General features: G+C 36.1%; 2 protein-coding genes across 9 annotated transcripts in view; one reads left to right on the plus strand and one right to left on the minus strand.

The window, feature by feature from the left end:
- Nucleotides 1–1,083: 1,083 nt before the first annotated feature.
- Nucleotides 1,084–6,073, plus strand: pierce1 (piercer of microtubule wall 1). 3 transcript variants are annotated; one of them, XM_039665025.2, is made up of 4 exons: nucleotides 1,140–1,224; nucleotides 3,752–3,944; nucleotides 4,453–4,531; nucleotides 4,615–6,073. In XM_039665025.2, the coding sequence occupies exons 2-4, from the start codon at nucleotides 3,793–3,795 to the stop codon at nucleotides 4,795–4,797; spliced, it is 414 nt and encodes a 137-aa protein (XP_039520959.1). In that variant the 5' UTR covers nucleotides 1,140–1,224; nucleotides 3,752–3,792; the 3' UTR covers nucleotides 4,798–6,073. The 3 variants fall into 3 exon arrangements, 1 of the variants encoding a protein (XP_039520959.1); XR_016146547.1 differs by lacking the exons at nucleotides 3,752–3,944; nucleotides 4,453–4,531; nucleotides 4,615–6,073 and adding exons at nucleotides 1,863–2,242; nucleotides 2,881–3,125 and having other exon boundaries at nucleotides 1,084–1,224; XR_005621795.2 differs by lacking the exons at nucleotides 3,752–3,944; nucleotides 4,453–4,531; nucleotides 4,615–6,073 and adding exons at nucleotides 1,860–2,242; nucleotides 2,881–3,125 and having other exon boundaries at nucleotides 1,085–1,224.
- Nucleotides 5,229–20,198, minus strand: part of tjp2b (tight junction protein 2b (zona occludens 2)) — a 64,491-nt gene continuing 49,521 nt past the window's right edge. For all 6 annotated transcript variants that reach the window (XM_039664986.2, XM_039664996.2, XM_089119812.1 and 3 more), the window contains exons 11-23: nucleotides 19,958–20,108; nucleotides 19,336–19,444; nucleotides 17,630–17,849; nucleotides 17,218–17,399; nucleotides 15,978–16,073; nucleotides 15,382–15,461; nucleotides 15,047–15,257; nucleotides 14,483–14,583; nucleotides 11,372–11,593; nucleotides 10,072–10,188; nucleotides 8,351–8,698; nucleotides 7,065–7,150; nucleotides 5,229–6,384 (exon numbers count right to left, since the gene is read on the minus strand). In XM_039664986.2, the coding sequence (XP_039520920.2) occupies nucleotides 6,213–6,384; nucleotides 7,065–7,150; nucleotides 8,351–8,698; nucleotides 10,072–10,188; nucleotides 11,372–11,593; nucleotides 14,483–14,583; nucleotides 15,047–15,257; nucleotides 15,382–15,461; nucleotides 15,978–16,073; nucleotides 17,218–17,399; nucleotides 17,630–17,849; nucleotides 19,336–19,444; nucleotides 19,958–20,108 (2,095 nt within the window). In that variant the 3' untranslated portion in view covers nucleotides 5,229–6,212. The remainder of the gene's footprint in view (nucleotides 6,385–7,064; nucleotides 7,151–8,350; nucleotides 8,699–10,071; nucleotides 10,189–11,371; nucleotides 11,594–14,482; nucleotides 14,584–15,046; nucleotides 15,258–15,381; nucleotides 15,462–15,977; nucleotides 16,074–17,217; nucleotides 17,400–17,629; nucleotides 17,850–19,335; nucleotides 19,445–19,957; nucleotides 20,109–20,198) is intronic.

Here is a 20,198-nt window from a genome sequence, read left to right on the forward strand (position 1 = left end):
ATTAGCACCTAAAATGGACATATTAACACTTAAAATGTACATATTAACACTTAAAATGTACATATTAGCACCTAAAATTTACATATTAGCTCCTGAAATGTACACATTAACACTTAAAATGTACATCAGCACCTAAAATGTACATATTAACACATAAAATGTACATATTAGTACCTAAAATGTACATTATTAACACCTAAAATGCACATATTAGTACCTAAAATGTACATATTAGCACCTAAAATGGACAAATTAGCACCTAAAATGGACATTATTAACACCTAAAATGCACATATTAGTACCTAAAATGGACAAATTAGCACCTAAAATGGACATTATTAACACCTAAAATGCACATATTAGTACCTAAAATGTACATATTAGCACCTAAAATGGACAAATTAGCACCTAAAATGGACATATTAGTTCCTGAAATGTACATATTAACACTTAAAATGTACATATTAACACTTAAAATGTACATATTAGCACCTAAAATTTACATATTAGCTCCTGAAATGTACACATTAACACTTAAAATGTACATATCAGCACCTAAAATGTACATATTAACACATAAAATATACATATTGGGACTTAAAATTTACATATTAACAAATAAAATGTACTTATTAGCACCTAAAATGAACATATTAACACCTAAAATGTACATATTAGCACCTAAAATGGACAAAAGTTTACCTTTTGAAAAGGTACAGCCCCAGTGACAGCTTTTGTACCTTTTTTCTGAAGTGTTTTCGAAGCACAGTTTTCAACAGCCCTAAAGTATCTAATTATATATTTGACTTATATTTAAGTCACACATATAATTAGAAGATGTAGTAATTCTAAAAACAGTTATTTTTGCTTAAGTGTGCGTAACTTCCCACTTCAAAAGAATGATCAATTCTTCTCAGAGTTCACTGACAGACTCCAGCAGTTCTAGGAGGATGGAGATTGTTCTTTGCAGCAGTTTTATCAGTTCCAAACACACACAGGAATTCCGGTTTGGGGAATGACCATCCTGATTCCTCACTTCCACAGGAAGGTCAAATAAAAAGAACCACTTACACGAAAAAGGCATTTCATTTCTCACGTCTGAAGAGAGGTATCAGCTACATTAGCAAAGTCCTGCTTCTGGAACACAATCCTTCGTCTATGGACCTCCTCATGTCTCAGATTCACCAGCTGGACACAAATTGGAAACAGATCCATAAATATCAGGTAGAGTTTACAACAAACAATTTTCCAAGAATTTTTGGTCACACTTTACATTACATGCTACTTTGTGACTTTAATGAACAATATGTCGTTGCTTTTTGGAAATGCTTTAATTATGTTATTGTTGCTATTTAAGCCCCAGAATAAAATGTACAAAATATCACTGTAATGTAGAGTTTACAGTTTGTTTCGGTTGAAAATTTCTTAAATGAAGACATCGGCTTTTCTCTTAAAGTTGTGATAATGAATCAATCTGTGATGTATTTCCTGACTTCATATTTGTTTGAAATGTTTTGAAAAACTAGTATACGAGAATTGTAGAATAATATAAGAATTAATGAATATTTTAAAATGCTTTATATTTTTATACATTTTATTAACATTTTAGAAACAGATTTATAATTTATTTTTAATCAAACTACGTCAGCTGATCACATCATTTTACAATTTGCCAACAGAGGGCGCAATTTTAACAAAAGTAGGGCGTGGAAGTGTTTTAAAAAAAAAAAATATTTTTTTTTGCATGGATTTATATTCATATTAGAGTGGAACAATGTTCTAAACAAAGTTATTTCAGATTAGTGTAACAATATTGCTTTGTTTAAAGTATTACATTTTGTTTTTATACTCCATCACAGCAGCCATGGATGGATTTAAAGGGATAGTTCACCCAAAAATGAAAATTTTGCCATCATTTACTCACTGTTCAAAACCTGTATGATTTACTCTCTTCTGCTGAATACAGGATATTTTGAAAAATGCTGGCAACCAGACAGTTAACAGCAGCCATTGACTTCCATAGTAGGAAAAGAAATATTATGGAAGTCAATGGCAATCGTCAACCGCTTGCTTACCAACATTCTTCACAATATCTTCGTTTGTGTTCAGCAGAAATTCATACCGGTTTGGGTGAGTAAATGATGAACTATCCCTTTAACCTCTCAGAATGTATCAGGCACCTCTGAGGGCCACTAAAGAGGACTAATAAAAACTAAGATGCTACTTCTGAAGTCTGCAAAAGGTAAAGTCTGCATAAATGTATCAATTTACGAATATGTTAAAATTCTACGTGTTTTAAACAATATATATAGTTTAATTTTACAATATCATGCCTTGATGAGAAGAAAGAAGCCGTTTTAACTGCTTCACAGTCCATTATTACTTTTGGTACGCGCTAGGCCAGACTCAAACTCGTACCGTGAGTAATAATGCACTGTGGCAGTGTGTTTATCAGCGTGGAGAAACTCAAGGCAGGTTTGGGAGCAAATGAATAAAGAGGAAATATTTTAATATGAATGTTTGCATAAATTAACACTTGCACTTGCATCAAAACCGAACCATGCTCACACATATATTCCCTGGCGTTATTCAATTCCCTTTTTTTATTTTTATGAAACTGCACTTGAAGATGGACACACTGTATTGTCTTGTTAGTCTGAACATGTGAGCATCACCTCCAGCAGAAATCAAGAGTTTACTGTACCTGGCTATAAATCTGTGGTTTATTATTATTTCCTAATGTATAAAAACTACTAAATGCAAATGTTAAGGAGTGATTTAGACGTGGTTGTATGATGTCCAACTAACTAAATATAAAAAATATTTTGCAAAAAAATCAATGATGGTTGAATCTGTTGTTCTTTTGCCTTTTTTTTCTAGGTTGAGAGGTCAGTGGACGTATGACATCCTTTTGCAAACTTCAATGTTCATTATAATCTTTTTGCTTTTGTAACAAAACAGATTCCGTCATCACAATGTAAGATGCAATTGATGCAAATAAGAAAATAGTAATGTAAATACCATGTTTAAATATGTTTTATTAAAAAAAAATCATACAAAATGGTTGATATTTTGAGCATTTAATGTTTGGTTAAATTTGAATGCAATAAAATATATTTGAGAAACCTGCTGTCTCTCTGTAATGTTGTTTTAGCCTAAACTAAATTTGTGTGTAAATGTCTATTTCTATTTCTATTCTGTGTTTTATTAACCTGTGGCCAGGATTATGTACAGCACTTTGGTCAGTACAAGCTGTTTTAAATGTGTTATAACTTTACTTACTTACTTACTATAGAAAGAGATTGTCGGAGCATTTTTTTAAGTTTTCACTCAGTAGAAAGGCCTGTTGTGGTTTAATTATATATATATATATATATATATATATATATATATATATATATATATAGTATATAATTGAAATATATGGTATATAATTGATTTTAATTGAAAGCAACTTGCACTGACATAGGCCTATATTAAAATGAGTTAGTGCCATTGCATTGTTTTGTCTCAGGCTGCACAACAGAAACGTTCATGTTTTTTCTAGGGCACGTTTAAAAGCTACAAGCCTAAAAGGCCTATTCCTAGTTAACCTCTGTCTGTGAAACCAAAGAGTTTTACTTACATGCTGACTTCTTTTTCTTTCTTTGAAAAACAATTTGTGAAGAAATTAAAGACTGAGCGGAGGCACATGACGTCACCTAGTTACAGTGTTGATATAGCAACCAATCACTCATACTTCTTCTCGCAGCAGGGGAAGTCTAATGTGAGCATCGACCCACTAACGGAAACATGATGGACGATCATTCCGCAGATGAAGGGACAAGGACGGAGCCTGAACTGTTAGCTAATGATACATTTGAAATAAAGACAAGCGATGTGTACAATGTGGATAAAAACTTACCAGCTCGCTTTAATAATCCGGAGTGTTTCAGAGGATATAGGTGAGAAGATCATTCAGCCGCAGTGCATCATGTGATCGAAACCTGAAATAACGTCACATTTATTTATTTAATTCATATAAATATACGAATGTATGAAGAGTTCAGATGCAAAAGTCTCTAAATGCCATTTGAAATTTTCTTCTTTAATGATGATTTTTATCAAACTTGTATATTTAAGTTCAGTAATTTCACTTAAATAACAATTAACAGCTAATTATCATTGCCATTTAAGTGAAATCACTGAACTTAAATATGCAAGCTTGATAAAAATGATCATTTTAGAAGAAAATTTCAAATGGCATTTAGAGGCTTTTGCATCTGAACTCTTCATATGCTCTTTAGAGGCATGATGAAGCTTATAAATATACGAATATTCTCTTTAGAGGCATAGATGAGGCTTATTAGAATCTATCTAGATAAAGTCATTCATCCATTGACATAGAAATGAGTAAATCAAATTATTATACCAATATCAATGATTCTAATAAGCCTTAATTATACTTTTCAGCCAAAAAAAGATCAACCCTCTGTACCAAACAACAAGTCAAACATATGGAAGCAAAAAACCAACAGTTCATGAAATGCCGGTAAGTAGCCTAACGTTACACACCATACACTGCCAATAAGATTATTCACACATTGGTATTTACACCCACCGTTTATTTTTCAGACAATCTTTAAAGGAAGTCGTCGGAAGTTTTCTGAGCATCTTCTGAAAAGTGGCATGTACAGAGAAAACGGCTTCAACACCGAGCTGGACAAGAGCCGACTCACTGGACCCAATACAACCACTTCGCTTCATGACAGAATCAATTTCCATTGCTTATACCATACAGATGGGAAACCTCAGTAAAATACAGTCAATTTACTCTGTATAGAACAAAGAAGTCATGCTTATTTGATGCTAGTAGGGGTTGGATTGTCATTTTCATTGCAGACATAACTTTCTGTTGTGGTGTTTAAAGAAACAACTAAAACCCAAAAATCTTCATTTACTCTCCCTCATGTTTCTTCAAACCTGTATGATTTTCTTTTAGGTAAAATATATCTCGACAAATGCGTTTTTTGTCCATACAATGGAAGTGAATAGGCTCACAATTTTCAACGTTCTTCAAAATATCAGGTTTAATGACCTGAGGTGAGTAAATGCTCACAGAATTTTCATTTTGGGTGAACTATCCTTTTAATTGTACAAAAATCGATCCATTTCATTTATAGCCTACCGTGTGTGATGGATTCCAAAATATTTCCTGTTTGAATATTAAAAAAAAACACACAACTAAGTCAAGAATGTCAATATAGTTTATTTTATTTGGTGTAGTAGAGTGAAATTCCACAGTAGACCTGAACGTAAAAGTCCAGGGAAAATTCTCTCGCCGTGTGACCCTCACACACAGTGGAAGCCATCAAAATATAATCCACGAGTTTTAGAAGCACTTTGAACCAATGCGTGGAGGTAAAGCGGACTAACCTACAATCAAGCATGTTAAAAACGTAATGCAGTGGAGTTGAAATAAGACGAACCGTGACATCAGCGATTCCCATAGCTCGAACCATCCAGCATCCACCTGAATTGTGAAGCGTCCCTTCGGAAACAGAACTCATTTGTCGTCGCTGTCGCTACACTGAGGAGACGGCCGGACGGTATTAAGGGTTTTGGTGTTGACTTTTTCCCTGTTTTTCCTTGGAGCTGTAAGCAGCAAAAATATTGTCCAGAGGGCTGGATTGTCAAGTCCACAAACCTCCAACATTATTCGTAAAGTAAAAGGCACTTCAAAATGTTGTAACAAAATCCAGTGTATTGTCTTACATCATATAACACACATGATCAGAAATGAAGGAATGCAACGATACTGTAGTATAAACCTTAAAGAGAGTGACGTTTTTAAAACAGTTTTGCTTCAGGCTTATAAAAAGAAAGTAACAAAAAGCTGGTTTGTAGCACACGACAGGTTTAAGGTTTTCATGGAGCGAAGACAGAGAGAGTGACTCGTGGTGAGACGTTTCTGTGGCGTTGCAGACACGGAAAAAATTGCATAGGCAAGGAAACGTGGTTCTGGAATCGCACGGAAGGAAACAAAACCAATGCAAATTTAAGATTCTATCCACACGGACAGAAAGTTGAACTTCTTTGAAGTGAAAAAGACAAATATACGCATGGGAAACTTAAAAGCTAATGGGACTTCCAAGTCAGCAGCAGCAGTTTTGGTGCAGGGTGGCGCCCCGGTGGAATGGTGAAGCTGTGCGGTGAGCCGAAGCAGAGGAACTCTACAGCTCAGTGTCCTGATACTTTTGTGCTGTGTTGTAATAGCCGCGCTTGGTCTGCTCCGCCAGCTGCTGTCGAATCTCCTCCCCGGGCTCCTCTCCAAGGCCGGGCGGGCGGCTCTCCATGTATGGCAGCTTGGAAGGAGGCGTCTGGGGCTCCGGTCGCGCACTGGAGCTGGACGCAAAGCAAACGGCGCAAGATCAGTGAAAAATTTTGCACACTTTTTTACACTGATAGGGAAAAATGAAATGAAATTTACTCACTTACCCTCAAGTTGTTCCAAACCTGTATGAATTTCCATCAACTGTTTGGTTACCGACTTTCTACTTTTGTGTTCAGCAGAAGAAATAAATTCTTAAAGGTTTGGAACAACCAGAATTTAAGGTTGTCAATGAACTATCCCAAATCTGTCCATCTTAAAACGATACTTCACTTTTTTTTGGAAATAGGCTCATTTTACCTCTCCCCCAGAGTTAAACAGTTTTCAGATATATTCAGCCAATTTTCTGATATTTAAGTCAATGAAACCAGAAACGGTCTGGTTACTGATATTCTTCTAAATATCAGAAAATCGGCTGAATGGATTCGGAAACGGTAAAACTCAACTGTTTAACTCTTGGGGAGTTGTAAAATGAGCCAATTTCCAAAAAAAGTGGAGTATCCCTTTAAAAAGTGATCATGTCTCTTCAGACTTGATTAAACTGCTCAATTCAAATGGATTTATTTTACAATGAACAAAAGTCTTAAAGTCCCCTGTGGTGAAAATATGTGTACCTATAAATAAATATATTTTAATATGCTTTAAGACAAGCCATGTGCAAATTCATAAGTCAACACCATTGCAGAACTCTTACCCGATAGGTTGTGGCCTGCTGTGGTCCAGTTTCTGAGACTTCTTGGGGACGGCATAGATGTCTGGATGTTTCTGAGCAATCTCCACCTGAAAAAAAACAATACAGTATGAACGCATCAGAATTGATTATTGTATATTTTGGCAGAAAATGTGTCAATTAGATCTGTGGTTTGCTACAGTACATGCAATTGGTATTTACAATTCTCTTTTTTATTAGACAACAATTTTACTATCAATGTAAATCATCAATACTTTTGGGATTGTTTTTTTTTTTCCAGAAGAGTGTAAATTTTGATTTATAATTTTATATTTAATATATAGTGTGTTAAATAATAAATATAGAACTTTAATATGAATTTTCATTTATTTTTTAACTGCTAAAATTAGTTTTTGTCAACCTACCCAGCATATACAGTAGATGACTGCCCAGCGGTGTTCTTTTAATTTATTTAGTTCTTTCATTTTATTTTTTACTATCACTTTTTTAATATTTTGAATTAGCTTTAATTTGTATATTTTTACAATCTAAAAAATGCTGGGTTGTTTAAACCCAATTTTGGGTCAAATATGGACAAAACCAGCTTTTGGGTTAAATTTATTAATTGCATTTTTTAAATCCAACATTTGCGTTTGTCCATATTTGACCCAAAATTGGGTTAAGACAACCCAGCATTTTTTAGAGTGTAGTTTTCATGTTAATTATTGTTTAATTTGAGTAATTTCGGTTTGTGCTTTGTAATTTTATTATTTTACACATATTGCTATTTAGGTTTAAATTTAGTTTTAGTTCATTTTAGTTTTTTTTATTAATTTCCAGTTAATAATTTTAGTGCTTTAACTTAAAACTTATTTCAGTTTATTGCAAGGGCAACATTTCTAATTTTCATTTAGTTGAAATGTTCAATTTCCGCTTTATTTCAATTAACGTAAATGTTTTTAATAGTTTTACTTAACAGCAATAACCCTTCAATTAAACAACTTACAATTTTAAATTCCATTCAATTTATTTGTATAGCCTTCGATTTAATGTTGTATTTTTTACAATATGCAAATATTTTGTGCCAAAGCAGGTTTACAGACAACAGGACAACACAAATTAAACAATGAATTGAAAATTCCTACCGATTCATCACAGAATGATTTTGCTATGGATGATGAGTGTGAGGGAGGGCATTGCAAATTGTCTAAAATGAGTATGCTACTCTCCCAACCTAGCATCAGAGGAGAGACCGAAGAAAAGCCGTTGTACTGGTCTTCATGCAAAGCCTAAAGATGATGAAAACTCACCCTGGCATTCTGGGCCTCTTGGATCTCCAGAACTCTCTGGTTCCGGGCGAAGTGATCCATCTGCTCGAAGGCCTTCACTTTGCCCCGGAAAGACCTCTGAGAAGGATCGTCGGGACTGTCCCCCAGGGGTTCATTGTCCCGTACCGGGGGGCTGTTTACGAGGCCTCTGGAGCTGCGGGACGCGAAGGTAGGCTTGAGTGCTTGTGGGGGAGGAGGGGGCTTGATTTTTGCCGGAGAGTCCTGGCTGCGCGGGTGCTCGCTGCTTGCGGGACTGCTTGAACGAGAGTCGTAGTTTCGAGAGGGGTCGTAGTGCCCCCTCGACGCCTCCACTTGTGACAGCACTTTTACCTGAAAGACATTTGAATGTGTGTTTTAGAGGAAAAAGAGGGACTCAAGTTAAAAGAAGTTCAACTAAAGCAAAAAACACATTCTGTGTGAATGGCCCCTTAAAGCCAATTCACACCGCACCGATAAGACAGCGTCAGGTTTCGTCGGATCCCTATTGGCATCGGTCAGAGCTTGTTTTCGCTGATTGGAAGAAATGACTATAATCTGGTGTCTGTCTGTCGGTGCCGTATGAATTGGCCTTAAAACTACAGGTAAAGGCACATTTTAGCACTGACTGGATTATAATGAGATTGAATGCATCTACTCGGGGTCACCACCGCTGTATTTTCACATTGAGAATTTGAGATCCATGATTCCAAATACAAAAACCTACAACACTACCAGTCCAGGACAATCTCCAACACAAACTACTAATTGTGGCAGTTTTTCTATAAACACTGCCAAAACACTGAAACTACTATTAACACTTTACAATAAGTTAAATTCTTTAACACGAGTTAATACATTAGGTACCATGAACATGTTATTGTTCATTAAAACTATTACAAATTAATTTTGTTAAGCTGAAGTAAAAGAAATATTAGATGAAATTCTTGGAAATGTTGCCTTTGCAACTAACTGATAAAAAAATAAAAATAAAAAATAGTACTACAACTGAAATAAAAATAAATTAATGATCAATAGAAATTGTGTTTAAAATTGTGAGTGGTGTTTAAATAATCCTAAATACCCCTGTCATGAATTAACAATAAATAATCACTACATATATCAAGAATTTTTTAACATATTTAAAGAAAAATAATTAGTTAATGCATTATGAAAAAATATGAATTACAAATAGCTTAATTATAAATAAAACAATAAAAATCACATTTTAATTAACTGATGTTATTGAGCTGAACCTTACTGTAAAGGGTTATTAAACTACTTTACCACCAATTACCATCTTTGTTTTTTTTATATCAAGGTCACATGTATGACACAAATTAATTATTCAAATCAACTAGATTCTGTCAGTTGCTTTCAAGTAAACTACACTAGTTATATTACCACAATGTGCCATTGAGCTGCTGCAAGATGATTCTGAACTGCTGGAAAAATGGTTGCGCCAAATCAGGCCGTTCTTCTGCATGAATGCGGGTTCAGTCAGGGGAAGAGTTTTGTTAGTCTGAGGGAGTTTTTCATCTTTACTGCAAAGTTTTGAGTCTCTACAAACTATTAGCAAATGGATGCATCCCACTGCATTACATAATAAAATAGCAATGCAACGACATTCCTCTATTTAAAGTGTTGTCAAAGACTTATATATCTGGTAAGTGATGAATGGTGTTTTTAAGAAAGGAAAGCCACTGGGGAGCATGACATGAGCTCACCTTCGCGGGGTCAGGCAGGAAGGTGGACATGAAGTGGGGACTAGCCTCGGTCAGCATCTCTCTGCTGCCCATCCTGCGGACACGACCTCGAATCTCTGGGCTGGACTTCCTGAGGATCTGGAGGGGGGAGCAGTCAGACAGGGGAATGCATGCATTCATGCAAAAACACTGAAATGTGTTTGTCTTGGGTCAACAATCTAGCATACTTCCATCTATAAGGTTCCCACACCTTTGTTTTGATCAATTAATATCCATTACTTTTAAGATAAAATATATATATATATATATATATTGTTCATGTCTCGTCCAGGCCTTTTAAAACACAATTTCCATAATGTTATTTTAGAATTATTATATATTGTTACAGTACTTATCAATATTTTAAATTTGCTTTTATTTTATGTTTTCAGTTTTCATTGTAATTTATTTAATTTTTTTTGTTTGAGTAATTTTAGTACTTTCAACTTATTTCAGTTAGTTGCAAAGACAACATTTCAAATGCTATAATCTATAAATCTATATATAATATTTATATTATATATATATGTATATATTATTATTTTTGTTTTATTTCAGTTTCATTTCAATTAACGAAAAGTTAAAAAAAGATTTTTTTTTTAAGTTTTTGACTTTTGATAGTTTTATTGTTAGTTAACGACACTAACATTAGTTAACAATCACAACACTGACTCCCTGATATTTCCAAGTTTTCATAACCTTAATAATGACATTTGCAGGAATAATCTGCTACCCTGTAGAGTAAAATTTAGTGATCAGTAATGTTGTAGTTCCAACATCTAACAGAAGGGGGCAGAAGAGTCTGCTTTTTGCATTTACACATACACATACACATACTTTTGTATTATATATATATATATATATATATTGTTTTTGAAAACATGAATTCCACATGATTTGCCATGTAAACTCATTGTCATGCACTTCTTGCACTTACAGCAGGTAATGCATGCATGACAAGTGTGTGCTGGTGTCTTATGCTCAAAATGAAAATGTATTTCCCTGCTGGCTTGACCTCTGCTGTCTTTCTTTTAGCACACAGCTGACTTTGTGCTGATCTAGGCAACTGTGAGGGATGCCGTCGCAGCAAGCATGTTTAAGTGTGTAGATGTCATGCAGTTCACCATCACTGCGGGGGATGCATGTGTCCATATGTCTTCGGCCATGATAAATAGCCATCAATGCTTTGGAATTAGTATGCATGCGCGAGTGTGAAAGTGTGCGCGTATTCCCTGACTGTGGGAACCCGTTAGATATGTTAAACGTGAGTGCGTGTGCTAACCTCCTCTGGCATGACTGGCTCAGAGGAACGGCTAATGGCCGACACCCGCTGGCGGTCGAGTGGTTCGTCCGCTTCGTTATCTGTGTAAGTCCCGCCCTCATCCGCCGTGTCCTCATAGTCGCTGGCCAGCCGGCTGTCCATGCTGAGATAGTCAGCGCTCATCGCCGAGAGATACGACATGCGGTCGTCGTGAACGTCAAGGTCCCCCTCTGTCCCGTCCAGCTAAAAGAGACACATGATGGATCTTGTGTACAGAGAGGAGTGAAAACGAACGAAAACACAAAAACAAAACAGAACGAAAGCTGTAGAGCGCCAGTGAAGAATGATGAACAGTAAAAGCACAGAAAAACAGGAGGAATGTCTACCATGATTTTCAGAAAAGGAAGACATGCATTAGCAGGTAAACTACTGTAGCTCTAAGGGAAACATTGGGGAATACTGGGAAAGATAAAGTGGGAAAATGGGAATGAAGGAGTCTTAAAGTAAAGAGACGCTGTAAAATGTTGCATTAAAGTTAACATGAAACCATAATGGATTTTTTTAATGCACAATCCTGGTTATGATTCATGATTCATCTTGTGTTAACATTTTAGATTCAAAATATATTAGTATAACATAAGAATTTTACTTTTTTATTTTTATTTTAAAGGGGTCATGAATTGAGAAATCAAACTTCCTCTGATCTGTTGACATATAAGAGGTCATTGTACTATAAAAAAAGTTTCAGAAACGACTTGTTTCGGATTTTGTCACATTATTACGTCATAGTGCGACAAAAGACCGCCTCTGCAAAAGAAGATCAACACCAACTTCTACATCATTGCCTCTTAAGCCCTGTGAATTTTTAGTAGTAATTTAACTACTTTTGTTTTGAAAGGATGTTGGCAGATGTGAAATATGTATATAATGTTATAATGTGAAAAAGATATATAATGTTTCCTTATTTAGGGCGTATTCACACCTGAAAGTCCGCACCAAGGTCCGAACCAAAGTTCATGTTTTGATACATTTTATACTTGCAGAAAGTTTTGGTTTACGTGACAACTTTACGTGACATACTTGCGTCCTGTCGTCATCATCTAAGTGGGCTGCATCTTGACATTGATTGGTTTAGTAGTATATGGACGTGCGTCTGACGTCAGCGTGTTGTCAATTTGGCGTGTAACTTTGACAACATGAACGAACAGACACATATTATTGTTGCAACTATATTGTTATTTTTATGGTATAATTACCTGCAGCACCAACTGTATACAAGGCTAGTTCAAATTCGCCAAATGAACGTCCTCGTCGTGCGAACATTTTATCGTCGCCGCCAGGAAAGGAGGAGAAGATTGCCTAATAAGTTGACTTCTCATTATGTCATGAGACCATTCTTCAATTAAAACCTTGTCTCATCCTTCTGTTTTTTCTGCTTTTTGGGAACCACCAGAATTTCCTGTAAAAGGTCAGAAAGTCCGAACAATACAGAAATGCTTTCACACTATAAACGAACCAAACCTTTTTTCAGTTTGATCCAGACTGAGACTACCTCTTTTCGTCTGACCAAATTTCATCTGTTTAGTCCGGACCTTGGTCCGGGGGAGGTGTCACACCTACAGTATAATTTTGATTTGGACCAAACTGAAAAGTCTGAAAGTCCGGACCAAACAAGGTAGGTGTGAAAGGGCCCTTAGGCCCAGTCCACACTACTGCGTTTTCGTTTAAAAACGGAGACCTTTTGCTACATTTGCACCTCCCGTCCAGACTAAAACGGGAAAAACGAAGACCTAAAACGGAGAAGTTTAGAAACGCTGCAGCTGCGTTTTGCGTTTTTTCAAACTCCGGAGGGCGTTTTAGTGTGGACGAGACAAAACGGAGGAGTTTACAAACGATGACGCAGAGGCTCACGCTCGGCTCTATGATTGGGTGTCATCAGTCACGAAGTGTCCTTCCCTGATTCGCCAACCACTGTTTACACCGGCACGCGCATGCCCAGTGTTGGTGAATGGTCACGTGATCCGCGTTTTCAGTCGTTTTAATGTGGACGGAGATCAATTCTAATACGCAGACAAAACGCTGGTGTGGACGGAGATCGTATTCGTTTTAATTCTCCGTTTTTAAACGAAAACGCAGTAGTGTGGACGGGGCCTTAGTCGGTTTCTAACATTGGCTCTGCATTTTCCTTTGCAGTCTTTTTTATATAATAGGAATAAAATTGTATTATTTTTTATAAATAATTAAGTTATAATTTTATACTATTCTTATATTTTGTATATTATATAACATCATGTATTTATTACTACAAGCTATAATTCACATTTGCATTTGTATATATTACATTATTGTGTTATAGAGCCAGACCGATAAAGGATTTTGAAGGCCGATACCGATACAAATATTTTTTGGGTTTTAAAATCCGATATTCCGATATATCGGCCGATATTTTTTTATTTAACGCGCAACAAAACATTAACAGATTTCCCTAACATTAGTTATTTGTAGTTATTTATGAGTTTTAACTAAAATAATATGTAATATGATAATGCATTTTAAAAAGAAACTTGTTTCTTTTATTGTCACAACAGAACAGACTGATGATATTGGCATTAGCTTTATGGTTAGCTAGTCTATGAGTGTTTAGCTTGCCAACAGGAACGGTGTACGAGTGGCCTCTGGTGGACAAACTATACAACTGCAAAACTCATGACATGGTTCAAGCGTGTTTTGTCCGTTTTTATTTTATTTTTTAAATATTCATTTATCTGCCATTATAACCGCCGATACCGATAGTTTGGAAAATGCCTAATATCGGCCGATAATATCGGCCTACCGATATATCGGTCTGGCTCTATTGTGTTACATAATTATAATATTATTAGAATAAAATTGTCCATAACAGGTGCATAACAGAACTGAAAGAACCACTCCAAAACAATTGCTGCATTTCTAATTTGAATGGTTTCAGTGAAGTCCTGCATTTCTTCTTTTTGTATATAGAGTTTCACAGAAATACATCAGATGGCAGAAGTAAAATAGGTTGTAAACAGTGTTTCATGTTGACTTTAAGAGAAGGTTTTGATTCAGAGTGGATAGAAGGTGATGGAGAACTATAACGTCCATTGTTTTTACCTTCCCCTCCGAGACCCACACAGCGTGGGTCTGCTGGTCTCGTATGGTCTCCTTCAAACTGCCGTACCAGGCATCATTAGCCGAGTTCAGATCGATAACGGCTAACAGTCCGATGGGGGAGGGAGAGAGAGAGAGAGAGAAAGAGGGAGGAAATCAAAACATTTCGATTTGGGTCAACTGTCTCTAGGTTCAACTTGATCTATTTATCTCTCACTGTTTCCATCAGCTGCTTTCAATCATTTGGTGATTTTCAAACTGGAATCTGTGTCAAAGTCAGTTTTCATTGATATGTGCCAATCACAATATTTGATCGCAACTCTTTGCTGCACTCCCCCTGAATTCAGTATTTAAGCATTTACAATAAACACAATCATATTATCATTTGCGTGTTCGTGCTAAACTCGCCTCCACAATGTTGCAATGTAAAAAAATGCTAAAGAAAATCTTTAATTAAATTAAATGGATAATAAAATAAATTTAAATTTCCCCAAAATAACCTTTCAGAGAGAAAGTCAGCAAGTGAGCAAACTCTGACAGCTTCTTATACGAGGTGCCAGGACTGACCGGTAAACAGGTGTGAGCAGGTTTTCCTGAGCTTCAGAGCCTGATCGTAGAGTTTGCGGGCACTGCGGTTAGAGCTGGGGATGATTCTCTGTCTCATCGCCTTCACCCCAGGTTTGCTGTCCGGGCTGAAGAGGATGACTATGGGGTACCACTGCGTGTAGTTCAGGGTGTCCACAGCTTTAGGAGTGACGTCCAGGAGAGCATGCTTGTCCTGCATCAATGACAAAATGGGTCAATGTAGGTTAAATGTACAGTATAAGGCATAAAGTACATTCATTTAAATAACAAAATACTGCAAGTTTTAGTTCTTAATTTGTGTGTGGTCACACAATTACCTGTTCGATGATCTGTCGAATAGTGTTGAGACGAACCACCCCAGAGGATTTTTCCGACCCCGCATCTTTGGGTTCTGTTTCTGATGTGCCATTGGACAAAAACAACAGGTATAATCAAACTACTAATACTTTACTCAATGTGTGCAATGCAACAAATTATTATTTTTATTTAAATGTAGCTAAAGCGCTAACATTTTAGCTTAAATTCTTAAGCTGATTCATATGCATAGAAAGTTTATATTCATGAAAATGGCTACACAAGAACATGCATTGAGTTTTTCCACAGGAAAAAGACATTTGATTAACACAATCTAAATTAAACTTAGACTGAAAATAAATCAAACTCAAATTTGGAAGTTTAAAAACTTTAACTGAATTATTCATACAACTTCGTATTATTTTATCATTAAATGTATTTATTATATCATATTTAATTAATATATATTTCATTTAAATAAATAATTTAGTATTATTCTAAACAGAAGTTCAAAGCATGGCACCATATCAGGTTGTTAGTATTCATTACTGTGTCTGAAATAATCTAGTGTGACAATCCCATTATTGATGGTACCACAGAGACAGTCTCATGAACTCACTGGCAACTACAAACTGGTCTGGAAGCTCAGCGGCCAGTTTTTCACTGGCAGCATCAGCGATTGGTCCAAACAGCACAACCGGCCTTCGAAATCCCGCTATGGGAGGAACACAAGGTTTACAACAAGAATTTCACAGTCGAGATAATCTGTTTTAGCCTGACTAAAGTACAGAATGGTTTGGGTTAATGGTAATAAACACTCCTTTAGCTATGTAAATAGGGTTCAGAGAGGATTAAAGAGGAGCCTTGACTGATGATTCAAAACAGCCATTTTCAAATTCTTGACTGTGGGCTTCTGGCTAATAAATCATAATGATTTTATTAGTTTGTTTGTTTTTGGACAGCGTGTAGGCAGCAATCTCTCTCGGTGATGAGCCCATTTTTCAAACATATTAAAATTTTCTCAGCCACACAGACTTTCATTAGCGGTATTAGGCCTGTCAGCTTAGAGACTTGACTAATGTTGTGTGTAAGAAGTCGTTGACTTATTGAGAAAGTTTATTGTGTAAATGATACAGGTACCATGATTAGTAAAATGACTTAAAATATTACACACAAAGACACATATGTATACATTAGTGCTGACAAATGATCAAAATATTTAATCGCGATTAATCACATTAATATCATAGTTAACTCGCGATTAATCGCATTAATGTCATAGTTAACTCACGATTAATCGCAATTAATCGCTCATTTTAATCTATTCTAAATGTCTCTTGATTTCTTTTTGATCCATTATTTTTTCCCATTTATGTGTTCAATTTCACACTAAAACATTCTCACTTGGAGCAAATAATCTCTCACACAATGTAACACTGTCCATCAATAAAAGGGTGAAAGAAATACTGACGAGGTCCTGATATTGACGAGGGGTCCGAGAATTCACATTAGCTGTGTGTGTGTGTGTGTGTGTGTGTGTGCTCGGCCATCAAGTGGTATTTCAGACTGGACGTGCTGTGATGATAGCTCAGTTCACAAAGAACACTTTGGTCTTGTCAATGGGACCATTTGACAACTTTTTAAAAGTGGACGAAGCACCAAAACGTCCTCGAGCGGAGCAAGCAATTGAAATGAATGGGTTTCATAGCTCAGCGCTAGGCATGGCACATCATGTTGCAAAAAAGTCCAAAGGACCGTTAATCTCGCAATAAAAAAACGAATCGAGTTAAAATGGGTTTGCGTAAATACCGTTAATAATGTATTTAACTGACAGCCCTATATACTATATGTACACAGACCTTCTCTCAGCACCACCCTCTCATAGGCAGGGAATCGTGTGGCGACAGCAGCAGAATTTTCCTCTCGGCTCTTCCGCAGGTCTTTCTTCTTGGCCGCCCTCTGTCCACGTAGTCTCCAGAAGTCGGCTCTGTCACTTCCCGAGCCTTTATGTGTGTTCTGGACATTTGCCATCTGCTCCGCTCTGATCGGCACAGGAGCAAGGGTTATGAGTAGAAAAAGAGAGAGCTAGAACGTTATAGACTTCTTTTGTGTTGATTTGTGCAAAGTCTGCTATCGGGTTTTGTCCTATATACAAAAGCAATTGAAATAATTAAATTCAATGTTTGCGCTATTTCTAGGTTTCTTAGGCATAGTTTGACATATATAGCTTTTCATCTCAGGCAAATATTGTCCATCTTTTTCCGTTCTCACCTGCTCTTGTTGGGAATGATGCCCTTCTCCAGCAGCTGGTTGAATTTGCCCAAGCGGATGGCAAGCCAGTTTCCCAGTTTGCCGTCGTATAAGGTGTCCACCACCTTGAGGATCTCCCCCCGGGAGAAGGCGAGACACTGAGGGAGCTCCTTCTCATACTCAAAATGGGTCCGGATAAAAAACGAGTCCCCTCGACCGGATACCAAGATGTCTTCATAAACTAGGACACAAACACAGAGACATAAGCTCCCAAACATGCTTCGGGATTCATTTAAAGTGCAAGTAATTGCAATATGCATCAGAAGAATGAGACTAATACAAAATAATGAAAACAAATATAAATAATAAATAAATAAATGAGTAAATATCAAAAGGTTCTATAAAAATAAAAAGTACATAAATGGACAAATGATATATAAATAAAGAGATACACAAAATATATAAAAATGAATAAATAAAAGGTTCTGTCAAAATAAAACATACATAAATAAACATACTATAAAATATATAAGATAATAAAATATAAATAAAATTAATAGATCAATTATAAATAGATATGATAAATAAATAGACAAAAATGTATAAAATAGTAATAAAATTCAAATCGATAGGTAAAAATAAAAAAACACAAACATGAAATAGAAAAAATAAATATATGAATTAATTAAACGTGATTTTCAGTCTACCAATCTCTCACTCTCTCCAAAAGTAATGCTGTAAATTAATTCTGCTGTAAATGAATTTCCTTTTCAGTGGGTGATTCAGTGTCATTTAAGGATAAAATGAGCAGCGGTCAGAGTTCCTCTAGTGGTGCCGTCTTGATTAAAGCTCTGACACCACATCTGACTCGCCTCAGACCAAATGAGCTTCAACCCCTGACAGTGCCAGTCCTCGCTTTCCCATGAGATATCCACACCGAGGAGAGGAGAGGCAGAATGAGAGAAATAGACATGAAGACAGGGAGTGAATGAGCTGGAAGGATGGCATGACAGCAGAAAAGGAGAGATAGAGCAGAGAGAGTAGTGTCAGTTCCAACAGTAGGGGTCACTGCTGACGTCCCGCCGTATTATGATGGGATTAGGAATTTGTTTTTGGTTTGACTTTTCTGAAAGTTTCTCTACTGGGGTTGAACCAATAAACATTCAACACAGGGGTTCATTTACTTCCTCACATTACTGGCAAGAGAACAAACATGAAAATCAAGATTTTTTCATGTTTGTACAAGTGCGCGCCCTGGAAGAGCCAAAACTGGCTACAACTGGTTTTGTAGTGATGAGCAACAAGCCGAGGCCTCTCGACAGGCTTTGTGTGTATAGGGGGAAGGAAAGAATGAAGAAAGAGCACTTCAGGGCCTGTTCACACAGTACACAAACCATACACCACCATACACAAATGTTTGGTTTAATAATCCAGGCTTTATCTAAGCCCTGTCTGTGAAACCAGGCCTATAATTATTAAGAATAATAATGAAAACTAAAATGGAAGTGAAAATAAATTAAACCTAAATAGAAATATATATATATATATATATATACATAAATTAATAAAATTATAAATACATATAAAAATAAACTAAAATTAATATGAAAAATATAAAAATAAAAACCTGATTCAAAACATTAATAAGACGAAGATAAAACTAAAACTGTGTTTTTGTGTGTTTAATGTGTGTGGTGTGAGCGAGGATCATCTTCTCTTGCTCTCACCCTCAGTTTTATTCTGTGCCAAAATGGTCACGACCTCACCCCGTGGGATCTCCAGCAGGAACAGCACGGCCTCCTCTCGCACAATGCCCCGAAAGTCAACGTTATTCACCTTTAGGGAGAGACAGATAACACACACATACAGTTGAAAAGGAAATGTGGCATATGCAAATCAAATTCAAAGCACATTCTCTTCGCCTAAAAGGATCTTGGAAAATGTATATACATACAGCTATCTCCCCAATCACCCTAAGCGTTTTCTGCATAACAAGGTTAGCTAATCATGAGAAATATTATTTATATTCACAAGATTTAAAGATACAGTAACAAAAACAGCTTGTTTTATTCTAAGGTTTGAAGACAGCATGGAAAATGGTCATAAATAATTAAATTACAGTTGTTTATGATGCAGAAAACCTCAACTAATAGTGTGAACCTCAGGAAAAAAAATATATATATCCCATTTAAGTAGTGTTCAATGGCTGCCACTTTCTTACAACTCCTTGAATAAAACATGTTATTATTAATAATGATGCTATATTCTGATTCGTGAAAAACAAGAAGGCCACTAAAATGATCTGAACATTAGTAAGCCATGACGTCAATGGAAATCTTGATTTTGTACCTTCATGATCTGATCCCCTACGCGGAGACCTTCCTCTTCAGCCGGACTGCCGTCCTGCACTCCTGCTATGAATATTCCCACATCATTTCCTCCAGCCAACCTCAGTCCAACACTCTCTCCTTTCTGAAAGCTCACCATCACCGTGTTGGGCCTAAAAAAAGAGAGGGAGGGTAAGGCATTTGCTAACATCTTAATGTATATGATTCATTTTAATAATTCATATATACACTATATATATATA

The sequence above is a fragment of the Pimephales promelas genome, chromosome 14 (genome assembly GCF_988280905.1).
Source record: "Pimephales promelas chromosome 14, fPimPro1.hap1.1, whole genome shotgun sequence".
NCBI lineage: Eukaryota > Metazoa > Chordata > Actinopteri > Cypriniformes > Leuciscidae > Pimephales > Pimephales promelas.

Bases quoted from the DNA above. Each gene is read 5' to 3' on its own strand.
- pierce1 (XM_039665025.2), top strand. From the start codon at position 3,793: ATGATGGACGATCATTCCGCAGATGAAGGGACAAGGACGGAGCCTGAA. The intron at 3,945-4,452 runs GTGAGAAGATCA...TATACTTTTCAG, and splicing joins GAGTGTTTCAGAGGATATAG to CCAAAAAAAGATCAACCCTC. The intron at 4,532-4,614 runs GTAAGTAGCCTA...TTTATTTTTCAG, and splicing joins CAACAGTTCATGAAATGCCG to ACAATCTTTAAAGGAAGTCG.